General features: G+C 44.3%; 1 protein-coding gene across 1 annotated transcript in view; it reads left to right on the forward strand.

Annotated features, from left to right (window-relative positions):
* Window positions 1-19,942, forward strand: part of LOC147733472 (uncharacterized) — a 40,082-nt gene extending 20,140 nt beyond the window's left edge. Inside the window, exons 2-3 of the mRNA XM_086956547.1 lie at window positions 13,688-13,834; window positions 18,961-19,942. Of these exons, the coding sequence (XP_086812673.1) occupies window positions 13,688-13,834; window positions 18,961-19,763 (950 nt within the window). The 3' untranslated portion in view covers window positions 19,764-19,942. The remainder of the gene's footprint in view (window positions 1-13,687; window positions 13,835-18,960) is intronic.
* The last annotated feature ends 661 nt before the right edge of the window (window positions 19,943-20,603 follow it).

Here is a 20,603-nt window from a genome sequence, read left to right on the forward strand (position 1 = left end):
GACAGACAGACATGCCCTTAGGGCATGTCTGTGTGCCACATGGCGCATATGCCTATTTTAAGGGTGCCAGAGGGTGCCAAAGTGACACCCCCTGCACCCTTGTGAAATTCGGTATTTACCGATTCGGTAAATACCGAATCAGTAATGCCCATTCATTCCTATGGACTTCAAAGCCCATAGGAATGAATGGGCATTACCGATTCGGTATTTACCGAATCGGTAAATACCGAATTCTTCCGATTCGGTATTCCAGCACATCTGGAATACCTACATACCCACCCCTTAGATTTACCAATTTTTAATTACCGAATCGGTAAAATTCGGTAATTAAAAATCGGTAAATTTATTCTACCTACATCTAGCCCTAGATGTTTCAGCACCCAGGCTAATGTTCTGCATAGCTAAATACATATATGGTATCAAAGGCGAGACCAATTGCATTGCAGCTGCTTCTTTTTAGTAGGCACGGGGAGATTAAGTGATTTACCCCGATTCACAGGATGTTGAGCTGACGCCACCGAGACTAGAACCTGGTTCCACAGTCGGCAGCTCTGATCAGTACTCACATCCTCACTAGAAGGTCCTGGCAAAGATCATAATCCCAAAGAGAAAATGTACATGTGCTTATTGGGAAATTAGATTGTTGGTGACTGTGATCATAATGTATAATCTGAGGTTGGTGGTGTACTTGACCATTATATACTATAGGATTTAAGGAGAATATGGAGTATTCGCTAGGTCTTTGATTTTCCTTTGAGGTCAGGGCATCAAAAAGTTCTGATTTTTTTCTTGCTGTTGATCATTATTGTAAATGTGCTAGAAGTTAATAGTGACTTTTAGGCGATTTATGTCTTTGGATGTAGAGTTAAGGTCTTCGCCATGAGGCCGCTAAGTAGGACATGATAAAAGTCAATCTTTTCCCAGTTCTATCTAAAGTGATGAAGCGACAGTTGTTTTTCCTCTATATTGTATGTATGCAGAGGCAACAATCACCGAAAAGGGTAATTGTGCTTTTATATTATTAACTCCTAACTTACAATTAACTAGCAAGACAAAAATACATTTCCCTAAAATACTTTCGTGGATTAAAAAAAGACATATTTAAAAGTATATACTTTCCATGCTACATTTTATTTTAGTATTTGGTGTGCCTATAATTACCGTTTATTATGATTGTCCTCTCGATTAAGGAAAATATTTCAACCATCCTAGCTTCTGTGTGCTAGACTGTGCAAGAAAGTTTCAATGTGAATGCTGATTGTTTGATCCAAAATGTATCTCCATGATTGAACTGCATGTCGATTCCTCTTTTTCTGAGCAGCACTAACTATTTAGACAACTGATTTGCTTGTTGCTTTGCCTAAATCTAGCCACAAAGCCATTCTTTGGACCTGTGAGGAATGTCAGATTGCCGACTTTTGAGTTTCGAATGGATCGGTATTGCCTTATCTGAACCTGTGTAACATTGCCCTAGGATGATGTTTGGTAGTTGATCAAACTACCAATAGGCTAGATGCTGCTGCGCATATGAGTTGATTTGTGAGCTATTGAGCTGTGCTTCTCTGAAACTAAGCTGTGTGTTTTGAACTCATTTTTTGAATATTTCAATAGTCGGTTTGATTTCAGAAGTTTGCACTTGTATTTATTATTACAGTGGCATGATGGTGTACTGCTCTTCATGCAGCCATTTTGTGCTCTTCAATATACTCATCAAATGCTTGTTAATATTTGTAAGAAATTGGATTGCTGGTTGAGGGGGTGAAACCCTACTCAAGAGGAAACCACAATCCTTGTCAGGGAGAAGTCCCAAGCAAGCTCCAATTTTACCTGTGCTCAATCTTCTGGTTACATGGCGCAGTGTAGTCAGGCTTAACTTAGAGGCAATGTGTAAAGTATTTGTGCAGCACTCTAAGCAATAACAGAGTGAAAACACACTAGAAAAAGGACCCCAAACCAGATTAAAATACCAGAGTAGATATTAATAAATAAAACAAGACCAAAACAACAAAATCCAACCAGTACAACCAGAGAGATCCAAGTACAAAGATTTAAGTGATAATAGTGCCTACAAGCCCAAAAGCGCCACTGATCGCTATCTGGTCGTGCGAGACCGGGAGAAAGTCACAAGCTCAGACTGACCACGATGGAATGTGGGATATATTAAGGGACCAGGTTAGTCCTGCTGAAAGAGATACCTTCTCACTCCAGCGTTGAGAGTTACGTTTGTGGTGGAAGTACCCGAGAGGAACAGGTGGAGCATCACAGGTGTCCGTTGAAGTATTTCGAAGGGCAAGCCGGATGGAGCAGATGGTCGCTGCTGTAGCCCGAATATCCTCTCAGGGTCACGTACGGTTGTGGCTTGAGCTTCACATTGGCAATCACTGCAGTGGTCGATACCGTAGCGCCAAGAGTTGGTTCAGCGGAACTTCTCATTGGCAGTTGGAGTGGATGGTGCAGTCATGTCACAAATGGGTCTACTTGCGTTCGCGAAAAGCCCGAAAACTTTGGAGGAGCTCACCTGAGCCATACCAACAGGCCACTTGGGGGTCAGGAATTCTAGCAGAGTTGAGCAGGGCTCTGGCAGATTTTGTTGCAGGTCCAGGCAGCAGGTCAGTTGGGCAGTTGCAGGGAGAATCAGAATCTTTTTACATCCTTTTAGCGCAGAACACAGGGCCAGCTGCTGATTCTTGGAGTCACTTCAGCCTGGGATGAAGGGTGCGGGTACAATCCTTGTATGTAAATGTATTTGAGCTTATATAGCGCACAGCTACCCACAAAGGGTTTCCCGGCGCTTGCTTAGGGAACCCGTCCTGGTATTCCCCTGAGAGATAACCCCGGCAGGGTATCCACAAGGTGAAAGCCAGGCATCCCGCCGCGAGGGGCCGTTGTGGAGATTAAGCAAGCTATTGCCCAGAGTCGCAGAGTGTGAACCCGTGAGTTGAGAAGGCACCGGAGCGAGAATTATCGAGTCCGTGGAATTTTTGAGCCCAAGACCCGCCGAGGCGGGGAATTGAACCCTGGTCCAGGGCCGATCTCAGCTTCCGGGTCTGCCGCCTCTAACCCCTGAGCCACACTTCTCCACCTTCTTCTCAGCAATCAGGGCAGCAGATAGCAGAGCAGCTGAGTAGCAGGGCAGCAAAGTGGCAGAGTGTCTGGCAGCAAAGCTGCACACCAGCCCTTCTTCTGTAGTACACACAGGTCAAGGAGTGCACTGAAGAGTTGGTGTCTGAGGGCCAATATTTATACCTGGTGCCTCCTTTGAAGTCGGAGGATCTTCCATAGGTATCCCTTTGAAGAGCACAGGTTTCCTGCTTCCCCTGCCCTGGCTCTGGCCTATTTACAGGTAGTATGCAATCATTTGTGTGAAGGCAAGACACAGCCAGTTTAGGAGTAAGTGGGGATGTGCTAACTCTACCCTCCCATCCTGTCAATGATGGATCATCCAGGCAGAACTATGTTCTCTGTTGTGTGTGGCTGACTAGGAGGAATATACAAAGACAAACTGTCAACTTCACTAGTCATGTGACCCAGAGACAGGCTACAGGCACTAAATGGTTAAGGTAGGAAATTGACTACTTTCTAAAAGTATTATTTTCAAAAATGTAACCAAAAGTCTGACCGCCATGAAAGTGGATTATTCATTGTAATTCCAAAGACCCCAAACATGACTGTTTACCTGTTGCCACTTGGAAGCTACAGCTTATTAACCTCTTGAGTGCCATGGATGTAATCGCTACAGCCTTGCCTGTGGTGCTGCTGTAAGTAACCATTACGTCCTGGAACCCACCCACGGGGAAGTGCTAGCTTTCCCCATGGACCACCCCTTTCACCCTCCCACCAGGATAGCAGCGGAAGTTCTTCTGCTTTCACCCCCAAACCCCCATCGGCAACCTGATTACGTCAGCGTGCTCACTGTGTGCCAACATCATCAAGTGCAGCCAGGGACCTGCTGGAAGCCATTTGCTTCAAGCGCGTCCAGAGAGAGGAGGTATTTTAGGTAAGTCCATCTCTGAGGTGGGTGTTTGTTTTTGGAAAACATAGACAGCGGGACATTAAAGAGTTTTTCCTTTACCCCTGTGCCTGTTTGAAGTGGATTCCTGCTACACGACTACCGTGGGGCTGCAATCGTTGGGCAGGACTCCACACCACTGGACCGTCAGGGATGTTGTTGCTGATTGTTGGGGAGGCCACCCCTTAGGCAAGGTTTACTCCCCTGGGGGCATATTATATCTGTGTTTTGGCCTCCTGGTGTCTAATTTGGCTGTTTCGTAGGCCAATCAGCCGCCTGGTTGGTCAAAACCCACTAGGAGCCAGGTAAAATGTTATAGTGATTAATACAGTAAGCGACTCCTTGGGAAGGGTAAACCCCCTTGGAGAATAATTGTTTTTGTTTATTTCACTGCCCCCGAGGAGCGGTGAAATAAACAAAAAGAGCAGGTCTGCTTTTTGGGGGAGGCAGAAGCCCACTAGACACCAAGAAATTATGCTTTGGAGGGGAGTAACCCCTTGGGGGTAGGTTTGCTCCCTTTGGAGGGCCATATTTATTTTTTTGCTGCCCTCCCCTGAGGACAGATTGTGCATTTTTAGGCCAATCTGCCCTATGGGGTGTGATTTCGCCCTCTTGAGAGATCTATTATTAGATTGCGCCTCAGTTTGGGTGGTAACACTTGAGTCACCTGGGGATAAGCTTATATATGTGGTAGGAGAGCTCCTTCTGGGGTAAGGTTTACTTCCATCTGGTGGCACCACATCTCCTTTCATGGGAATATCAGTGTTTTTTGATATTTTGTTATCATATTTATTAGTGTTCTATTTTTTTTTTCCTTTTTGTCATTGTAGAGCCAATCATTTCCTTCGTCTTGTTGCTGAATCCTGTTTGTGGGCACAGCTTTAGCAGATGCCCAGTTTGTGGAGTTGTAGTTTGTAAGCAACTTATTTAATAATTTCTTTATCTAATGTGTATTGTTTGCCTGTTTGTATAATTAGTTTTTTTAGCTTTTTAGTGTGATTATCTTTCAAAGTAACATAATGATTTGTGCACGTTCTTTACTGCCTTGTGTGTAATGATGTATGTTTCCTTTTCTTTCCAGTGGGACTTCTTTAGTGCTTTCTGTGTCTGTGCAGAGTAAGTGCAGTTGATCCACAGTGTTGCTGCCTCTGGCAAGAGGATGGTATCGTTTTAGAGTACATATGTCTCTGCATGCTTTGTATTGGTTGATGTTTCCTTCTAGATTTTATTATATCACGGTAGTTTTGCTTTCTGATTGAAAAAGCCATACCTTGTGTATTACTTATATTATATAGTGCTGGGTATTGTTAACTTGTTTGTCAAGTTTATTTTCCTAGTAAGAATTATGGCTAGCTGCAGGATGACCACTCAGCAGGTTGTTGGTATGCTTTTCAAGTTTTCATCTGACCATGATTATAAGACTGACTGACTGGCAGATGAGAAAGGCCAGGATTCTGGAAGTGATTTTTTCGTCCAAGAGGAATCATCTGATGATGAATCCACTCTCAATGTGGATGAAGTGCTGCTTTTAGAGGAAGACACTGGTGCCAATAGTGCAACAAGAGGCATCAGGATTGCAGCCTGGAGATGTAAGGCTTCCCAGTGAAAGTGCTGGAATATGGGTTGCCCCAAACATGGTTTAGCCGGTGTTGCCTGCCCTTAGTGGTGTTGCAGGGTGTAGAGTGAATGCTGGAAACCTTTTGCTTATGAATTTCTTCCAGTTGTTTATGCATGATGTGTTGCCCAGACTCATTTATATGCTGAACAGATTTTAAGGGGCAACAGTGCCAGACTTAAGCCCCACTCTAGAGCTACCCGGTGGACTCCCACGAACCTGGATGTGTTGAAGAAGTTTTTGGGTTCAACTTTTTTGATGGACCTGATAAGGAAGCCATCACTGTCTTCATACTGGTCTACTAGTCCCTTGATGGCAATGGCTATATTTCCTGCAACCCTGAGCCATTATCGGTATTTGCTTCTTTTTCGGATGCTTAATTTTTGTTGATAATGTTTTGGCGTTGCCACAAGATCACCCTGATTATTTTTATGGTGTGGCCTGTCCTTGATCACATTGTAGATCAATTTTCTGAAATCTATGTTCCAAAGAAAGAAATAGCTGCGGATGAGTCATTGGTCCTATTCAATGGCAGATTGGTTTTTAGCCAGTATATTCCTAGCAAGAGGGCACATTATGGAATTTAGATGTATATGCTGTCTGAGATTAGTACTAGTTATGTCTATAATTTCAGGGTGTACAACAACAGGGATTCCAGTTTAGACCCCCTCTCCCGGTTATCCATCCACTTTCGGAGTTAGTGAGAAAATTGTGTGGAAACTTGGTAGAGGACTTTATAACAAAGATAACCATTTATATGTAGATAACTTATAAACTAGTGTGCAATTGATCAGGGAAATGTTCAAAGTGCACACTGTTGCTTGTGGTACAATCCTCTCTAACCATAAAGGTTACCCACAGCGCTTGTTTGTGAGAAACATGAGAATGGACAGTGCAGGGTCTTGCATAGAGATAAACTTCTTTATGTGAAATTTTCTGGTGGGAGAGATGACAGCTGACTACCATCCATAAGGAAAATACTTCTCCTGTGACTGTTTGGGGTCAAGTTGCAGAAGTGTGCAAACCTGTGTGCACATGGGTGGTATAGGTACAGTAGATCAGAGGTTGGAACCTTAGACTGCACCCACGTGGTTCTTGGTTTAAGAAGTTTGCTATTCATTTATTTCTTTTAGCAACTTTCAGTGCTTTTGTTGTATTCAAGGATTGATCTCCAGAGTCAAAGATGACATTTGTTCAGTTTCAGCAATCTCTGATAGGCAGCCCTGTTGTAGTAGAGCAGGCAGGAGTTCCTAGAGAAGCAATGGTGGAGGATGTGGCTCGTTTGAAAGATTGCTACTTTTATAATCACACTCCTACCACGGACCAAAAATACTTTCCTGTTAAGAAATGTCGAGTCTGTGCCCGAAGAGGTATCCAGAAGGAGAGTCTTAAGTACTGCTAGAATGTCCTTCTAATCCCGGGGTAGTTGTGCCCACATGTTTTAAATTGTACCACACACAACAGGGTTTTTACCGTGACCATAAATGTGAACTGACTGGTCTATATTGTTTTATATTCTTTGTTCAGATTTCACAGTTGCCATTCGTGTAATGTATTTAGTTAGAACTGTTGTGTTTTTCATTATAGTTTTGTATCTACTTCCTATTGTTTTTTTCTTTTTTGTTTAAACAAACATGATGGAGGTGTGCATTGCTGGCAGTGTGCGTGGGCTGACATTTGGCTGGTGGTTTGTTTGGACTCACATTTGGCTGGTGGTGTGTCTTTGCTGGTGTTGGGCTGGCTGTGTGTATGGCCTGGCATTTGGCTGGCGGTGTGCATGCAGTGGTGCTTGGCTAGTGGTGTGCGTGGACTGGTGCTTGGCTGGTGGTATGTGTGAAGCAGAATTTGGCTGGCAGTGTGCGTGGATTGGCACTTTGCTGGTGGTGTGCACGGATTGGCACTTGGTTGGCAGGGTGCGTTGACTGGTGTTTGTCTGTCAGTGTGCGTGGAATGGTGCTTGGCTGGCAGTATGCATGTACTACCATTTGGCTGGTGGTCTGTGTGGACTAGTGTTTGAGTAGTGACTTGCTGCTGGTCACTACACACACTGCTAGCCAAACTCCAGTGTACAGACTCCATCAACTGCTAGCCGTGTGATTGCTGTGTCAGTCATGTGGGCAAATGAAAGTGTTGGGCCCTTGAATGGCGCTGTCTGTTATAATGTGTTGGGCTCGTGGCTGGCGGTGTGAATGGTCATGTATGTCGCATTTGAAAGGTGTGTGAAAGTCCTGTAAAGCAGTTGGTGTCTTGCTTTGGCTTGCAAGCTCACGTACAGTCAGCCATTGGTTCAGGTTTTGACTTTTCAATTATTAACGGTACATTTCATTTTAGTGAAATCTCTTGTTGATAAGATTTTACGTTCTGAACCTTCACTCACCCTCATGCCAATTGAAACCAGTATGTGTATATTGAGGAATAGATGGCTGTGAAGTAATATTTGTTTTTTCTGTATTTCTTTGCCTGGCTGTGTACATTGTCTCTACATTGTTTGTTGGTGTTAGTGATGGAATGTGCTAGGCCCGCGGCTGACGGTGTGAATGGTCTTCTGTGTTTCACCTATGAGAGGTATGTTAATGGCCTGTAAAGCTGTTGGTGCCTTGAAGCGGTTTTACAGCTCACGAGCTGTGAGTCATTTGTTCACTTTTTGATCCTGGACTCGGCGGGCATCTAGGGAAACCTTTTTTACCCAGAATCCCCAGCAAACCTCCAAATTTAGCTAAGATAAACAATTTTTCCTGATATTTCTGTGTGGTGAAGTTGTAGGCTTACTGGGCCGACAAAAAATGTTCTACCACCCAGAGTTCCCCCAGGTCTCCCGATAAAAATGGTACCTCACTTGGGTGGGTGGGCCAATTGCTTGCGACAGAGAAGGCCCAAAACGTGTTGAGGAGACATCAAAATTATCTATCACAATTTGACCTGGTTTTGCAAGGGGTTCACCTGCGTTTTTGGTGCAAGGTTCGGAGCCCATCTAGGGAGACCAACCAAACCCAGACATTTTTTAAAACTAGACACCGGGGGTAGTCTAGGGAGGTGTGACTTGTATGGTTCCTCAAACGTTTTCCTACCTAGAACTCCCTGCAAATCTCATAATTAGATAAAAAGAAATCACATGTTCTTCACATTTCTGTGGATGAAAGTTATGGAATCACCGGGGTGATACAAATTTTCTATCACCCAGCATTTCCCCAGGTCTCCTGATAAAAATGGTGCCTCACTTGTGTCAGTCAGCCAAGTGCATGTGACAGAAAAGGGCCCAACACGTATTGTGGGGACATCAAAATGATCTATTACAACGGGGCACCTACATTTTTGGTCCCAGGCTCAGTGGCCATCTAGGGAAACCTACACAATCCCGATATTTTGGAAAACTAGACAACTAGGGGAGTCAAGGTATGTGTGGCTTTCATGGATCCCCCAATGTTTTCTTACCCAGAATCCCCTGCAACCCTCCAAATTTTGCTACATAAATCACATTTTCCTCACATTTCTGTGTGAGAAGGTTGTGGGATCACTGAGCTGACATAAATTTCCTACCACCTAGCATTCCCCCATAAAAATGGTACCTCACTTGTGGGGAGTCGATGTGGCGACGGTGAAACAGGCACTGCATCAATTCTTCCAGCCATGAACAAGTGATGTGTTGACTCCTTCAGCCACATAGCAGGGTGTGTGTCAGAGTCAGAGTGGGGGTCTCGGACATCAGAGACACAGTGCTCTGGCTTCGGGTTGTGGCAGTTCTTCTCCCGCACAGTGGTGATGCATTTGTTTTTCAACCGAGTGGCAAGCTTGGAGCGGGAAAAACAGCACTGAAGGGTGATGCTTGGATTTTCAGCTCTTCTTGAAGCAGAAGCCACCTCCAATGGCCCCAAGCAGAAACTGGAATTGGCACCTCCTGGCGGGCCAGAACTCCGAGCAGAGGAGTTAAGGGGCTGTAGGTGAAGTCTTTGAGGGCCCCAAGACTTCTTAACAGGAGGCAAGCACACACAAGCCTTTGGAGTTTCTTCTTAAGCAGGATAACAAAGCAAAAGCCCAGTCCTCATCCTCTTCAAGACAGAAGCAGCAATCGCAGGCCAACCCAGCAAAGCAAACACAGCAAAGGGGCAGTACTCCTCCTGCCACATTCCAGCTGTTCCTCTTTCGCTTGGCAGAGTCTCCTCTTGATCCAGAAGTGTTTCAAAAGTCTAGGCTTATAGGTTGAATACTTATATCCCTTTTGGCCTTTGAAGTATGGATATTTCAAAGGATAGTCTTGGTAAAGCACAGATCCTGCCTTGTACTGTCTTGTTACAGGGAAAGTGGTCCCAGCGCACACATATAATAAAAACAATCTTAAATACTAAATCTTGAGTCAAAGACAATAATACGACAATGTAAAGAGGAATGTTATTTAATCACATCCTTTTACAGGCAATGTTACACAAATCATCTTACATTATGTACAATGTGCCCAGAGGAAAAGGGGAAGGGGGTGGGTAAAGTGATTGTGAGGGTTGGGGGTTATTTAGGAAAGGTTTCTTAAAGATCCAGTGAGGTCATGGAGTTTATCATTTGACATCACATATGCATTTATTGGCAAGGACCACATTGGAGGATGATACAGACCCTAGGCCATATATTGGAACACAGTGAAAATAATCTGTTGTTCATGGATAGGTACAGGTGATAAAGTCGATGTTTCGACCCCTCTAGGATATAGGTTTAGTTGACACCTTACTACGGGGTCTTCCTCAGGACTGGTGTTGGTGATGGGAGTTTAAAAAGGGCACCAAAAAGCCACTTAAATACAGTGTCATTGAATCAACACCAACTGGTGGGCCTGTGAACGGAGAGCCCGATAGCACCTCTGTTTTTCGTTAGTTCTGTCCCCACTATTTGAAGGTAGAATCGGTCCACTTTGGTCTTAAGTTCGAAAGCGCATCCTGTGCCTGAGTCGCGGGTGGCGTTGGTCTGGCCGGAATGAATCCAAAAGCCAACTTGTACTGTCTTAGCGCCGGACACACCACGGGGAGGGGGGTTGAGACAGCATTGTGAGAGTCCAGGCACAGCCCAATTCAGGTATCAGTGACAACTCCTCCCATCACTGTAGATCAGGAAGATTCATCAGCCTGGTGATGGGCAATCAGGTTATCTAGGGCACGCCTCTGCTCCCTTTGTGTGACTGTCTAGAGTGATGCACAAACAACACAGCTGACAGTCTAAACCAGACGTTGATTCCACAGGCTGGCAGAAGCACAGGATGATTAAGCAAGAAAAGGCATTTCTAAAAGTATATAAAGAAGAATGGGGCAACCCAGTATTTCCTTTGGGGCTTGGGTGAACAATAATATAGTAGATAAGAGTGCCCACAAGAGATATATTTGCACAAATATGTTTATCTGATTTGTTTAGATTCAATATGTCAAGTTATGAAAAAAGATTTTTCCCAACAGATATGTTGTTATTGTAAATCAATATATTTTTGCTGTAAGTTTAAAATACGCTTTTTTATCCTATCACCATTTTGGAATCCTTGTTCTTGCACACACATTTTCCAATCAAATTGAGGGTGTCTTATTTACTAAGATCACTATTTCTGTCAAAGAATGCTTACTTTGATACGAGTTAACTAATCAAGACAAGAAGTTAAATATGAGTAAAATATATTTTATACCATAGGAATTTCTTAATTTTTAAAATTAGTTGTATTTCCTTGATGGTAGAATTCTTTTCTATGTATACCTCCTAATAAACAATCTGTCTTTTTGACAGATTTAACAAGTTATAGGCATTAATTCCTAAATAAACAGCTATGTCCCTGTAATTTTTCACAAAAGGGACATGTTTTGATGAACATACAATTTATTTCTGCCCCTCGTTCTTTTTAGAACAATATATATTGACAACTCCTTCTGGAGCAACCACTTGCAGTTCTAGCGTTCATTCTGGGACTATAAAGTGAGCAACTTTTGCTTAAGAGTGAATATAAATGACTACTTTCTGATCTTTATGGGGTGGGTGATCTTCTCTCACTGTAAAATAAAATGTGTACCTTCTTCCAAAACTAAGGATGGTCTTTTAAAATTGAGACCTGGGTCTTCTATGTACACACTATTTTAAGCAGGTTTATTCCTTCTTATTTATCACTGCAGGTGTTGTAGCTTATTTCAAGTGAAGTTTATTTCATTTGAGTCTGTTAGAAATGTTATAGTAATTATATTTCTTGAATACTTCATAGGAGGGTTATTTTCTATCCTATTGAACATTCTACAGTCCAGAAGATGCTCTCATTGACTTACAGCGGCACAGACCCTAATGTCATCGAAGTGTCAAATTTCCTCTAAAAAGGTACTTTCAAATGTGCTATTTGTAACTTACTTCTATTTGTTAGACAGTTTCAAATACTGTGTAAAATATTTGGAAGTTCAACACATTGATATGTGGTCCCTCAGGATAAGTAATCCCTCAAGATAGATTTTTTGTGAACCCCTTTGTATATATATTATAAAAATATTGAATACAAAATATTAATCTACATACCTGCTTCAGAAAAACATCTTTCTCTTTAATTAATGATTTTCTTTTGGATTGATTTTCGGATAACTGTGAATTTAATTACTGATGTAATTACTTGAAATATTGAATCTAAAAAATCAGATAAACCTATTTGTGCAAAAAAATCCTTTGTGGGCACTCTTATCTACTATATCATTTTCAAAAGGTGGCATTTTCAAACACGCAATTTAAAAAACACCTTTGCTAAAAGATGTGTTTTCAAATTCTGAGATCATAAAGGTTACATTTCATTAACTCTTCCCAATTGAAAGTTACTCTTGTAAAATGTTACAAGGCAGCTCCCATGATAACCTATGATAGAGTAATGGTGAAAAACAAAGTTGGCAGCATTTCACTATCAGGACATGCAAAACATACTAGTAAATGTCCTACCTTTCATATACACTGTAACCTGCCCAAGGGGGTACCTTGGGCCCACCTTAGGGGTGCATTACATGTAATAAAAAGGACGGTTTGGGCTTGCCAGGTCGACATGGCAGTTTAAAACTGCACTTGCAATGGCAGGCGTGAGATGTGTTTGCAGGGCTACTCATGTGGGTGGCATAACCAGAGCTTCAGGACCACTAGTAGCATTTGGTTTACAGGTCCTAGGCACACACAGTGTACTTAGCTAGGAACTCGGCAGTACATAAAATATGTCAATCATGGATAAACAATCCTTGTCCCGATTTACACAGGGAGCATTTGCACTTTAGCACTGATCAGCAGTGGCAAAGTGCAAAGAGTACTCAAGCCAACAAAAACAAAGTCCAGTATACAGTAAAAAAATCTAGGAGGTAGAGGCAAAATGTCAGGGGGCATCACACTAAGGGCCTCATTTATGAAAAGTGACGCATCCTTGCGGAAACGCAAGGGTGCGTCACTTTTCCGTACGACACGCTGCGCCAGAAACTTGCGGCGCGGAAGCGTCATATCTACGGAATGACGCACCGTGCCGCAAGCGGAGGCGCAAGGCGGGGAAAAGTCACGCAGACGCGGCCGTCCTGACGTAGCGAAAAGACACGCAAGTGCGGTAAAAATGCCGTAAGTCGCATTTGCGGAACGGCGCACGTGTACGCATCGCTGCGTCACTTTTACGTTGCGTCAGAATCCGGAAAACGCCAAAAACACGCGCATCTATCACCTAATTCTCCCGCAAATGGAAAAAATTGCCACCATGGAGCCTGAAGGACAGAGCAGCAGCCAAGGAAACCTGCCACATGGCAGCCAGGATGCCCAGCCTGCAACACAGGGAGAAACTCTTGGAAAGAGGAAGCGCAAAACAAATTTCAGTGCTGAGGAGAATGATACACTGATAAGTGAGGTAACAGACCACCAGCACCAGCTGTTTGCGAGTTCCAAATTGCCACTAGCCAAAAAAGAGGCCATTTGGCTGGACATATTGACCAAGGTGAACAGTGTGGGCCAATCTAGGCGGACAGTCATTGACCTAAAAAAACGGTGGAATGATATCAAGCGCCGCACTAAAGAAAAAATGGCCAAAAACCGGAAAGACTCTGGGCTTACAGGAGGAGGCAGCCCAGCACAACAAGAAGAGCTGGATGACCTTGAGGAGCGGGTTGCAGCGGTCATCCCAGAGGAGTTGGTCGTTGGAATCTCAGGGCAGGACAGTGCACTGCATGAGGAACTGGAAGAGACACAGGAAGACACACAGGGTAAGTCCCTACAAGGGGAAATGTGCAAATAAGGTAATGTTGTGCTGTGCAGAAAGTAAGGTGGGTGGTTCAATTACTGACGTGTTGTGGAAAGCAGGGTCTACAAAATGTATTGCACCACGGACATGCACATGTTACATTTGGGAAACAGCTACCCCTGTGCAAGTAAACCTATATGTCCAAAGTGAAGTCCCAGCCCACTGCTGCACCTGACAAGTGCCACACGCAGGTGCAAAGATATAACTACCCTCCTGAAAAGAAAATCACACAACATCCTGCAACAGACCGAGTGTCACACTTGTATGACTTGGACTGCTACCACTGTGCTGGCAGGATGTAATTTTGTTCATGTAGTGGTGCCACAATGTGCCACACCCACAATAATAGGCCACAGACAGCCATCTAACATAGTACAACATATCATGTCATTGCATCATTACCACATTAAAGTGTCAGAAAGCGCACTTCCAGGGCTGTTGCTAAGGGTATACCCAGAAACATCTATGTCCAATTGACAATGTACAATAGGAACATCAAAATGTAACTATCATGCTGCGCAACAAAGATATGCATACACAGAGTCTGTGTAAGGCATGCAAACCTGAATTAAAACGTAATCTCCCCTCCATGATAAAAACAACATATCTCTTTTGCATTCAAGTGGACACATAGAAAGGTTAAAAATCTGTTCATGACTGCATCATGCACAAATGTGTCCTTTCCATGCACACAAACACTGATCCCCTGCACAGCTGGACCCCCTGCAACATGGTGCAAGTCTGCCTGGGTTGGCGCATGCCAAGCATTGTGTACCTGTGTTGTTGCGAAGGACAGGTGTGCTGCTGAGTATGGCCATGGGCCTGGTCACGATAATGTAGTTGTCGTAGTACATGGTCAACCTTGGCACATTAGAGTGCCTGCTCATTCTGAGTGTACCAGTGTATGGGTTAACAATGCCTCTTTGATGATTGTCGTGCTGCCACATGCAGGTGACACAGAAGTTGTCAGTGACAGTGATGGTGATGTCTGTAGCAGAGTTATGTCCTGGCAGGTGAGGTGGCATACAGGGTTGAAGGTGAGGAGGTACCTGACATTGTATACTTGCAGTGTTCAAGAGGAATAAACCTTTGTTCACAGTGTGTACCTGAGGCAGTCAAATGCAAACAGCGTACAGTATGGTAGCCGTTGTGTCATGCAATGACCATTTCAATGTATGCTGCACAATGTCAACTATGCAATGCATGTGTTCCAAAATAATATATACAAATTCTACTTCTTTGTGACACAATTTTGTTGTGATTGAAGTCATACATGTGGTAATGTGTCACTATGTGAAAAAAATAAATATTTACAAATGTGAAAGAGTAATAAAAATGTTGTGCATTTATGTGTCAAACAATAACAATTGGTAGTGTCATGGGGGATAAATGTCTGAACTATTATTTGGATAGGTGTACATCATGAGAAATATGGGGTAACATCACAGATTATGAACCAATGCTGTGTACTTAATTTTTGGCTATGATAAATGGTGTGTGCAGCACTCACAAATCTGACTCCATTGTGTGTGTTGTGGTTGTTCATAAAGGTATTGAATGCTTCAGGTCTGGGTGTGTGGTGACAAGGAAACTCAATCCATGTACTCACTGAACTTTGAACAGTGTATTTAAAGTCTCCGCTGTGAAACACCTACTCTACAGTTGCAACATGCCAAGTATGAACAATGAATGAAATGGAATGTCATGACACGGCATGTTTTGGTATAATGTATGTGCCTTTTTGTACAAGAGTGTCACACCTGTTGTCCATGGGGGCACAATGTCAAACATTGGCAATTGTGGAGGGAGAGCTGCGAGTTAACAAATGCAGGACAGAACAATCAATGTCTCATGGTTGCAGGGATGTGTGTGTGAGTGTGTGCAGCAAAACATATAGAGGCCCATTCACAGAATGAACTCAAGACTCAATTCTAATCTTACTACTATATAGTAATTCACAGCATGCACTTACTACTTTTTCACATTCACACAATGAACTTAATACTTTTGGCATTCACAGAAGCAACGATTTTGCCTAAAGTGTCTCTGAAGACAGACTAAAGATAGAGTAAAGGCAAAATCCTAACTCCTGTGAATACCAAAAGTACTAAGTTCATTATGTGAATGCCCAAAGTACTAAGGGCCTTATTTATGAAGGCCTTGCGCCGCCGGTGCGTCACTTTTTCCCATGTAAAAAGTGACGCACCGGCGGCGCAAGGCCTTCATAAATAAGGCCCTAAGTGTATTCTATCAACACCAAAAAAGTATCAAGTTTACTATTGAGTTTCAAGTTTGTTTTGCAAATCCGGAACACATTGAGGGAAGTCACACCTCAAAGATGTGTCCCAGTTCTCTGCAGCCTATGCAACCCTGCCTTTGTGTCACGTGAAAGGAATCCGCCAGCCAGGCTCACTACTCTGAGTCAATCACAATGCTGTGAAGTGTTGGTGTCACTTGTAATAGTAAGTGGGACAATACATGCTGGAATGTTGGCCATGTTTGCCATGGATCCAGAAATCCAGCCTGTATACCTAACATGGAAGTGGGTATTACTGCTCTGGTCATCATAAGTGGTACCTGAGTCACCTTGGCAATATGCACATGAGCCACATTATGTAATATGGCCCCTACCCACCCTCCCATGCCATGATGACACATAGCATTATCACATCAGTCACTCATCCCTTCGGTCTCCATAATAAGTCATTTCAGTTCTCTCATCTGAGCCCACAATCCACATATGGTCTATGAACTACCACTAAGGCCACCACCCCTGTGTTCATGTGTTCCGTCATCACTGAATATTGTAAGTCGCAATTAGCCTACTCCATGTCAGCCGCTGTGCAAGCCCACAGCAGACGGATGTACATGGTGTGCTGAAGCCACGCCTATGGGAAGTCCAAATGTGCCCATCTGGGTCTCAAATGCAATCATTTCCAGCAGCAACTGATATACAGTCATTCACTGATGCAGCTCAGCCAGCCTCCATGCACTTATACATGGAAAACATTTGAGAATGACAACAGGCCTTTCCAAACATGACCCACAGACATTGCACATGCCTACACTGCTGACAAACCTCTAACACCTATACAGATCAACAAGAGAGAGAGGACTAGATAAGCTAGCCTGTATCCCCAGTATTATATATATCAATCAATAAAGGCTAGCTAGTTTAAGGGAAATATTTTCGGAGACTCGGGTACGTCAGCAGTAACAATATGTGGAAAAAACACTGTTTTCCTTTGAAAGCCCTCACCCACCGACCTAGTCGGTGGCATGCTTCATCATCGGGCCCACCACAGTGGCACCGAATGTGCCCCGGGTGTGCTTCAACGCCAGGTGACTGCGGAGCTGGTATTTTGCTGAGTGTGCAGTGAAGGGGTGTGAAGGTGAGAAATTAAAATGCTATCCAGGAGGTCCCAGCACCCGAGGGTTTAGCAATATTTAATAAACTGGGCCTCTGTTAGCAGGTTAAAAAGGCAATAGGACGTTTTAAGGGAGAGTTAACAGAGGCCCAGTTTATTAAATATTGGTAAACCCTCGGGTGCTGGGACCTCCTGGATCGCATTTGAATTCAGCATTGGAATTAAGTGCATTTGAAGGCGAAGGTTGTCAGTCTGATCCTTGAACCTCTTGGTGGGGTGCTGAATGCAAGAGGGACCATCTATGTGTCTGACCCCTGTCAACATCAACAGGGCTGCCTCAGCACCATATGAAACCAAACACAGCCTCAACATTGTATCCATTGCTGATGACAGACTACTCATACTCTCTCACACCTAAGACTACACCAACTAAACACATGAAAAACAGTGAGGAATGCAGTACGTCCCAGTCTGCATCAACCACAGCTGCATGTAATCAAAATCAGAGAATACCGAATTCTGTGTCCTTGGAACAACTCCTTCAGCATGTGAAAACACATGTTGCATCTACCACTCTGATGGGAAGGGGCTGCCACTAACGCTCAAAGAGATACGTCTTGATGAGTCCTCTGAATGGGAGTAGGTCCTGGGTGTGCCGTAGATGGCCTGGGAGTGCAAGGTCTTGGCGGTGAGGTAGGACAGGGAACTGCTGCTGGAGGTTGGTCATCAGATGCGGTGGACAGCGGTGAGGGGTAGGCTGGTGGAGTGGACGTGGCGTGTGGGGGTGTAGAAGGTGAGTCTGCTGCACATGTAGGGTTGCCTGGCCTAATGGAGTGCATTGTGTGTCTGGTTGTGGAGCTTCAAGCTGATCCACTTGCTGATGGGGAACCAGTGTAGGTCTCACATTTGGGGGATGATGTTGCTGCGGTGGGGGACGTTGACAATCAATGAGCCGTAAGTGCATTGGATGTGTTGCAGTAGTAGTAGGTCTATTTCAGGGAATCCTGCCTACAGTGCATTGCAGTAGTCCAGTCTGCTGCTGCTCAGGGCCTGTGTCACAGTTATTTTTGTCTGGGGTGGGGATCCACTTGTGGATCCTGCATAGCATGTGGAAGCAGTTGTAGCATGAGGGGAAGATGGCGTTGACCTGCTCAGACATGGAGAGGGAGGAGTACTGGAAGTATTGTAAGTTGCGTGTATGGTCAGTGAGTGTTGTTGCTGTTCCCAGTGTGGTTGCGCGACAGGAGTAGTCCCAGGCTCAGGGTGTGGGTCCGAGGATGATGACCTGTGTCATCTCCAAGTACAGTTTCACACTGCTGCTCCTCATCCAGTTGGTGAGGGACTTCATTTCCACGTGGAGGTTTGTTCATGGTGTGTGTGGGTCCCTGGTGATGGAGTGCAAAATGCCACATGCACTTCCCACTGTGCTGGAATGTGTCCCCAATACACCCCAACTAAACAGACATCAGGACATGCACTCAAGTAGAATGTTGCAAGTGTGCAAGCACTGTCTGCCCATGTGCCATGTTTTTTTGTAAAGTTTGTATCCATCAAATGATTAATGCCATGTCACTTTTTGTACACATGAGTGATGATGTGTTGCTTGAGCTTTGACATGTTGAAACACAGCAAAGTCAAAAATGGTAGATGACTCTAAATTGTGCATTTGTACACCACATGTCAGACATGATCATAAACCTACATCTACTTTTGATTTCAGGCCATGGTACACCTAATCTGGAGCTGGAAGCCATGTTTGAAACGGACAATGAGGGTGGTGAAAGTGTAACCAGTATGGGCCCAGAAATCATCCAGGACATAATCCAATCACTACAAACTCCCCCTCCACCCACAAGAAGGCAAAGCAGCCCAGTGGGATCTCCGGTTGGCCAACAGGGAAGCACTCCTATGCCACCTCCCACAACATCTGTGCCTCACCAGTCGCCAAACACACTAAATACATTTGAACAGCGTGTAGTGGATGTGCAGAGTCAGTTGGCACAGGAGGTGCGTAAGGGCATTGAGAGCATGGCAGGGACCCTAGAGGGAGTGCTCCGGTGCCTAACCTCAAATCCTGCCAGTGCGGAAACTGGTAGCACCACTGAAGCACCACCACGCACTTTGTTTGACGCCATGACAGAAATTTCAGAAGTCATGCAGCAGAGACACAGACTAATGCCCACCACAAGTGCCAGCTCTGAGGTGGCCAGCACTCTGAAGGAAATACAGGACACCCTCAAGCAAATGACAGCCAAACAGGATGAATACCTCACTAAATTGGCTGACTATCAACGAGATGTGACAGCTGTGCTTGAGAGCCAGCAAATAATGCTGAATGCATTTATGCGGTACCTGATGGGCATTGAACATGTCCCAGGTCAAACACCATCGACATCTGCAGTCCATGAAGTGGCTATGCCTACTGTGTCGACTGCCCCACTGGTCACACCATCAGCTGTGACAAACCCATCTGATGAAGATGAATCAGAAGATTTCCCAGTCCTCCGCAGAACAATGCGTTAGAAGCACATATTGTCAGTGTTATATCTTTGTAATGATGTAATGTTCTATGGTCTCTGTGCTCACAGGATTCCAGAGTGTGGAATCCAGGGGGCAGTACACAGATAAACAGTTACTGTGAGAGTTGGTCCTTGGATCTCCCTGTGGTTGTTACTTTGAATAAACTACATTTTCTTCTACAATCCACTGTACTTCAAGTCATTACAGTCAGGAGTCGGATTTTCCTTCACGAGCAATTGTTGTCATCACAAACTACATGTTCCACAAACCCTGTGATCTGGGTGGAGTACATAAGGGTGGAACCTACGGAGAAAGACGTAGGATTAATTTTGTACCTGACCCGTAGGTGGAGTAGGAGGTTCATCCTTGGGAGTGCGTGTTCCTTGTGTTTCCTTGTCTTGGTCCTCTCTCCTGCTCCATGACAAACAGCATCAAGAGGTCCCTCCTAGACGCCACAGCAAAATCCACACAATCCTCAAAGTCGGTCACACTGCCAATCCATAGACAATATACATTGCTTCATTTCCAGAAACAATGTTCCACAACACACTAGCTGCCACACTCCACTATGGCATGCGGCAAGGTAATACACCACACTGGATTGTCTCCTCCCTTGCAGAGCAGATGATTCTGCATAACACATTTCACTGTACAACACACAGAGTACTGATGCTGAGTCCCTCAGTGACTGTCCATCAGTACCTTTCTCTACTATGTGTACATGGCCCCACTTGCTGAGAACATCAGTGGACATGGACTCTGCATATTACCCTACGCCTAATACACCCAGCTCTGCCTCTCCCTCACCAAGGTACACAACATCACAGGACACAACCACAATGG

Source organism: Lissotriton vulgaris, chromosome 2_1 (assembly GCF_964263255.1).
Source record: "Lissotriton vulgaris chromosome 2_1, aLisVul1.2, whole genome shotgun sequence".
NCBI classification, from domain to species: domain Eukaryota; kingdom Metazoa; phylum Chordata; class Amphibia; order Caudata; family Salamandridae; genus Lissotriton; species Lissotriton vulgaris.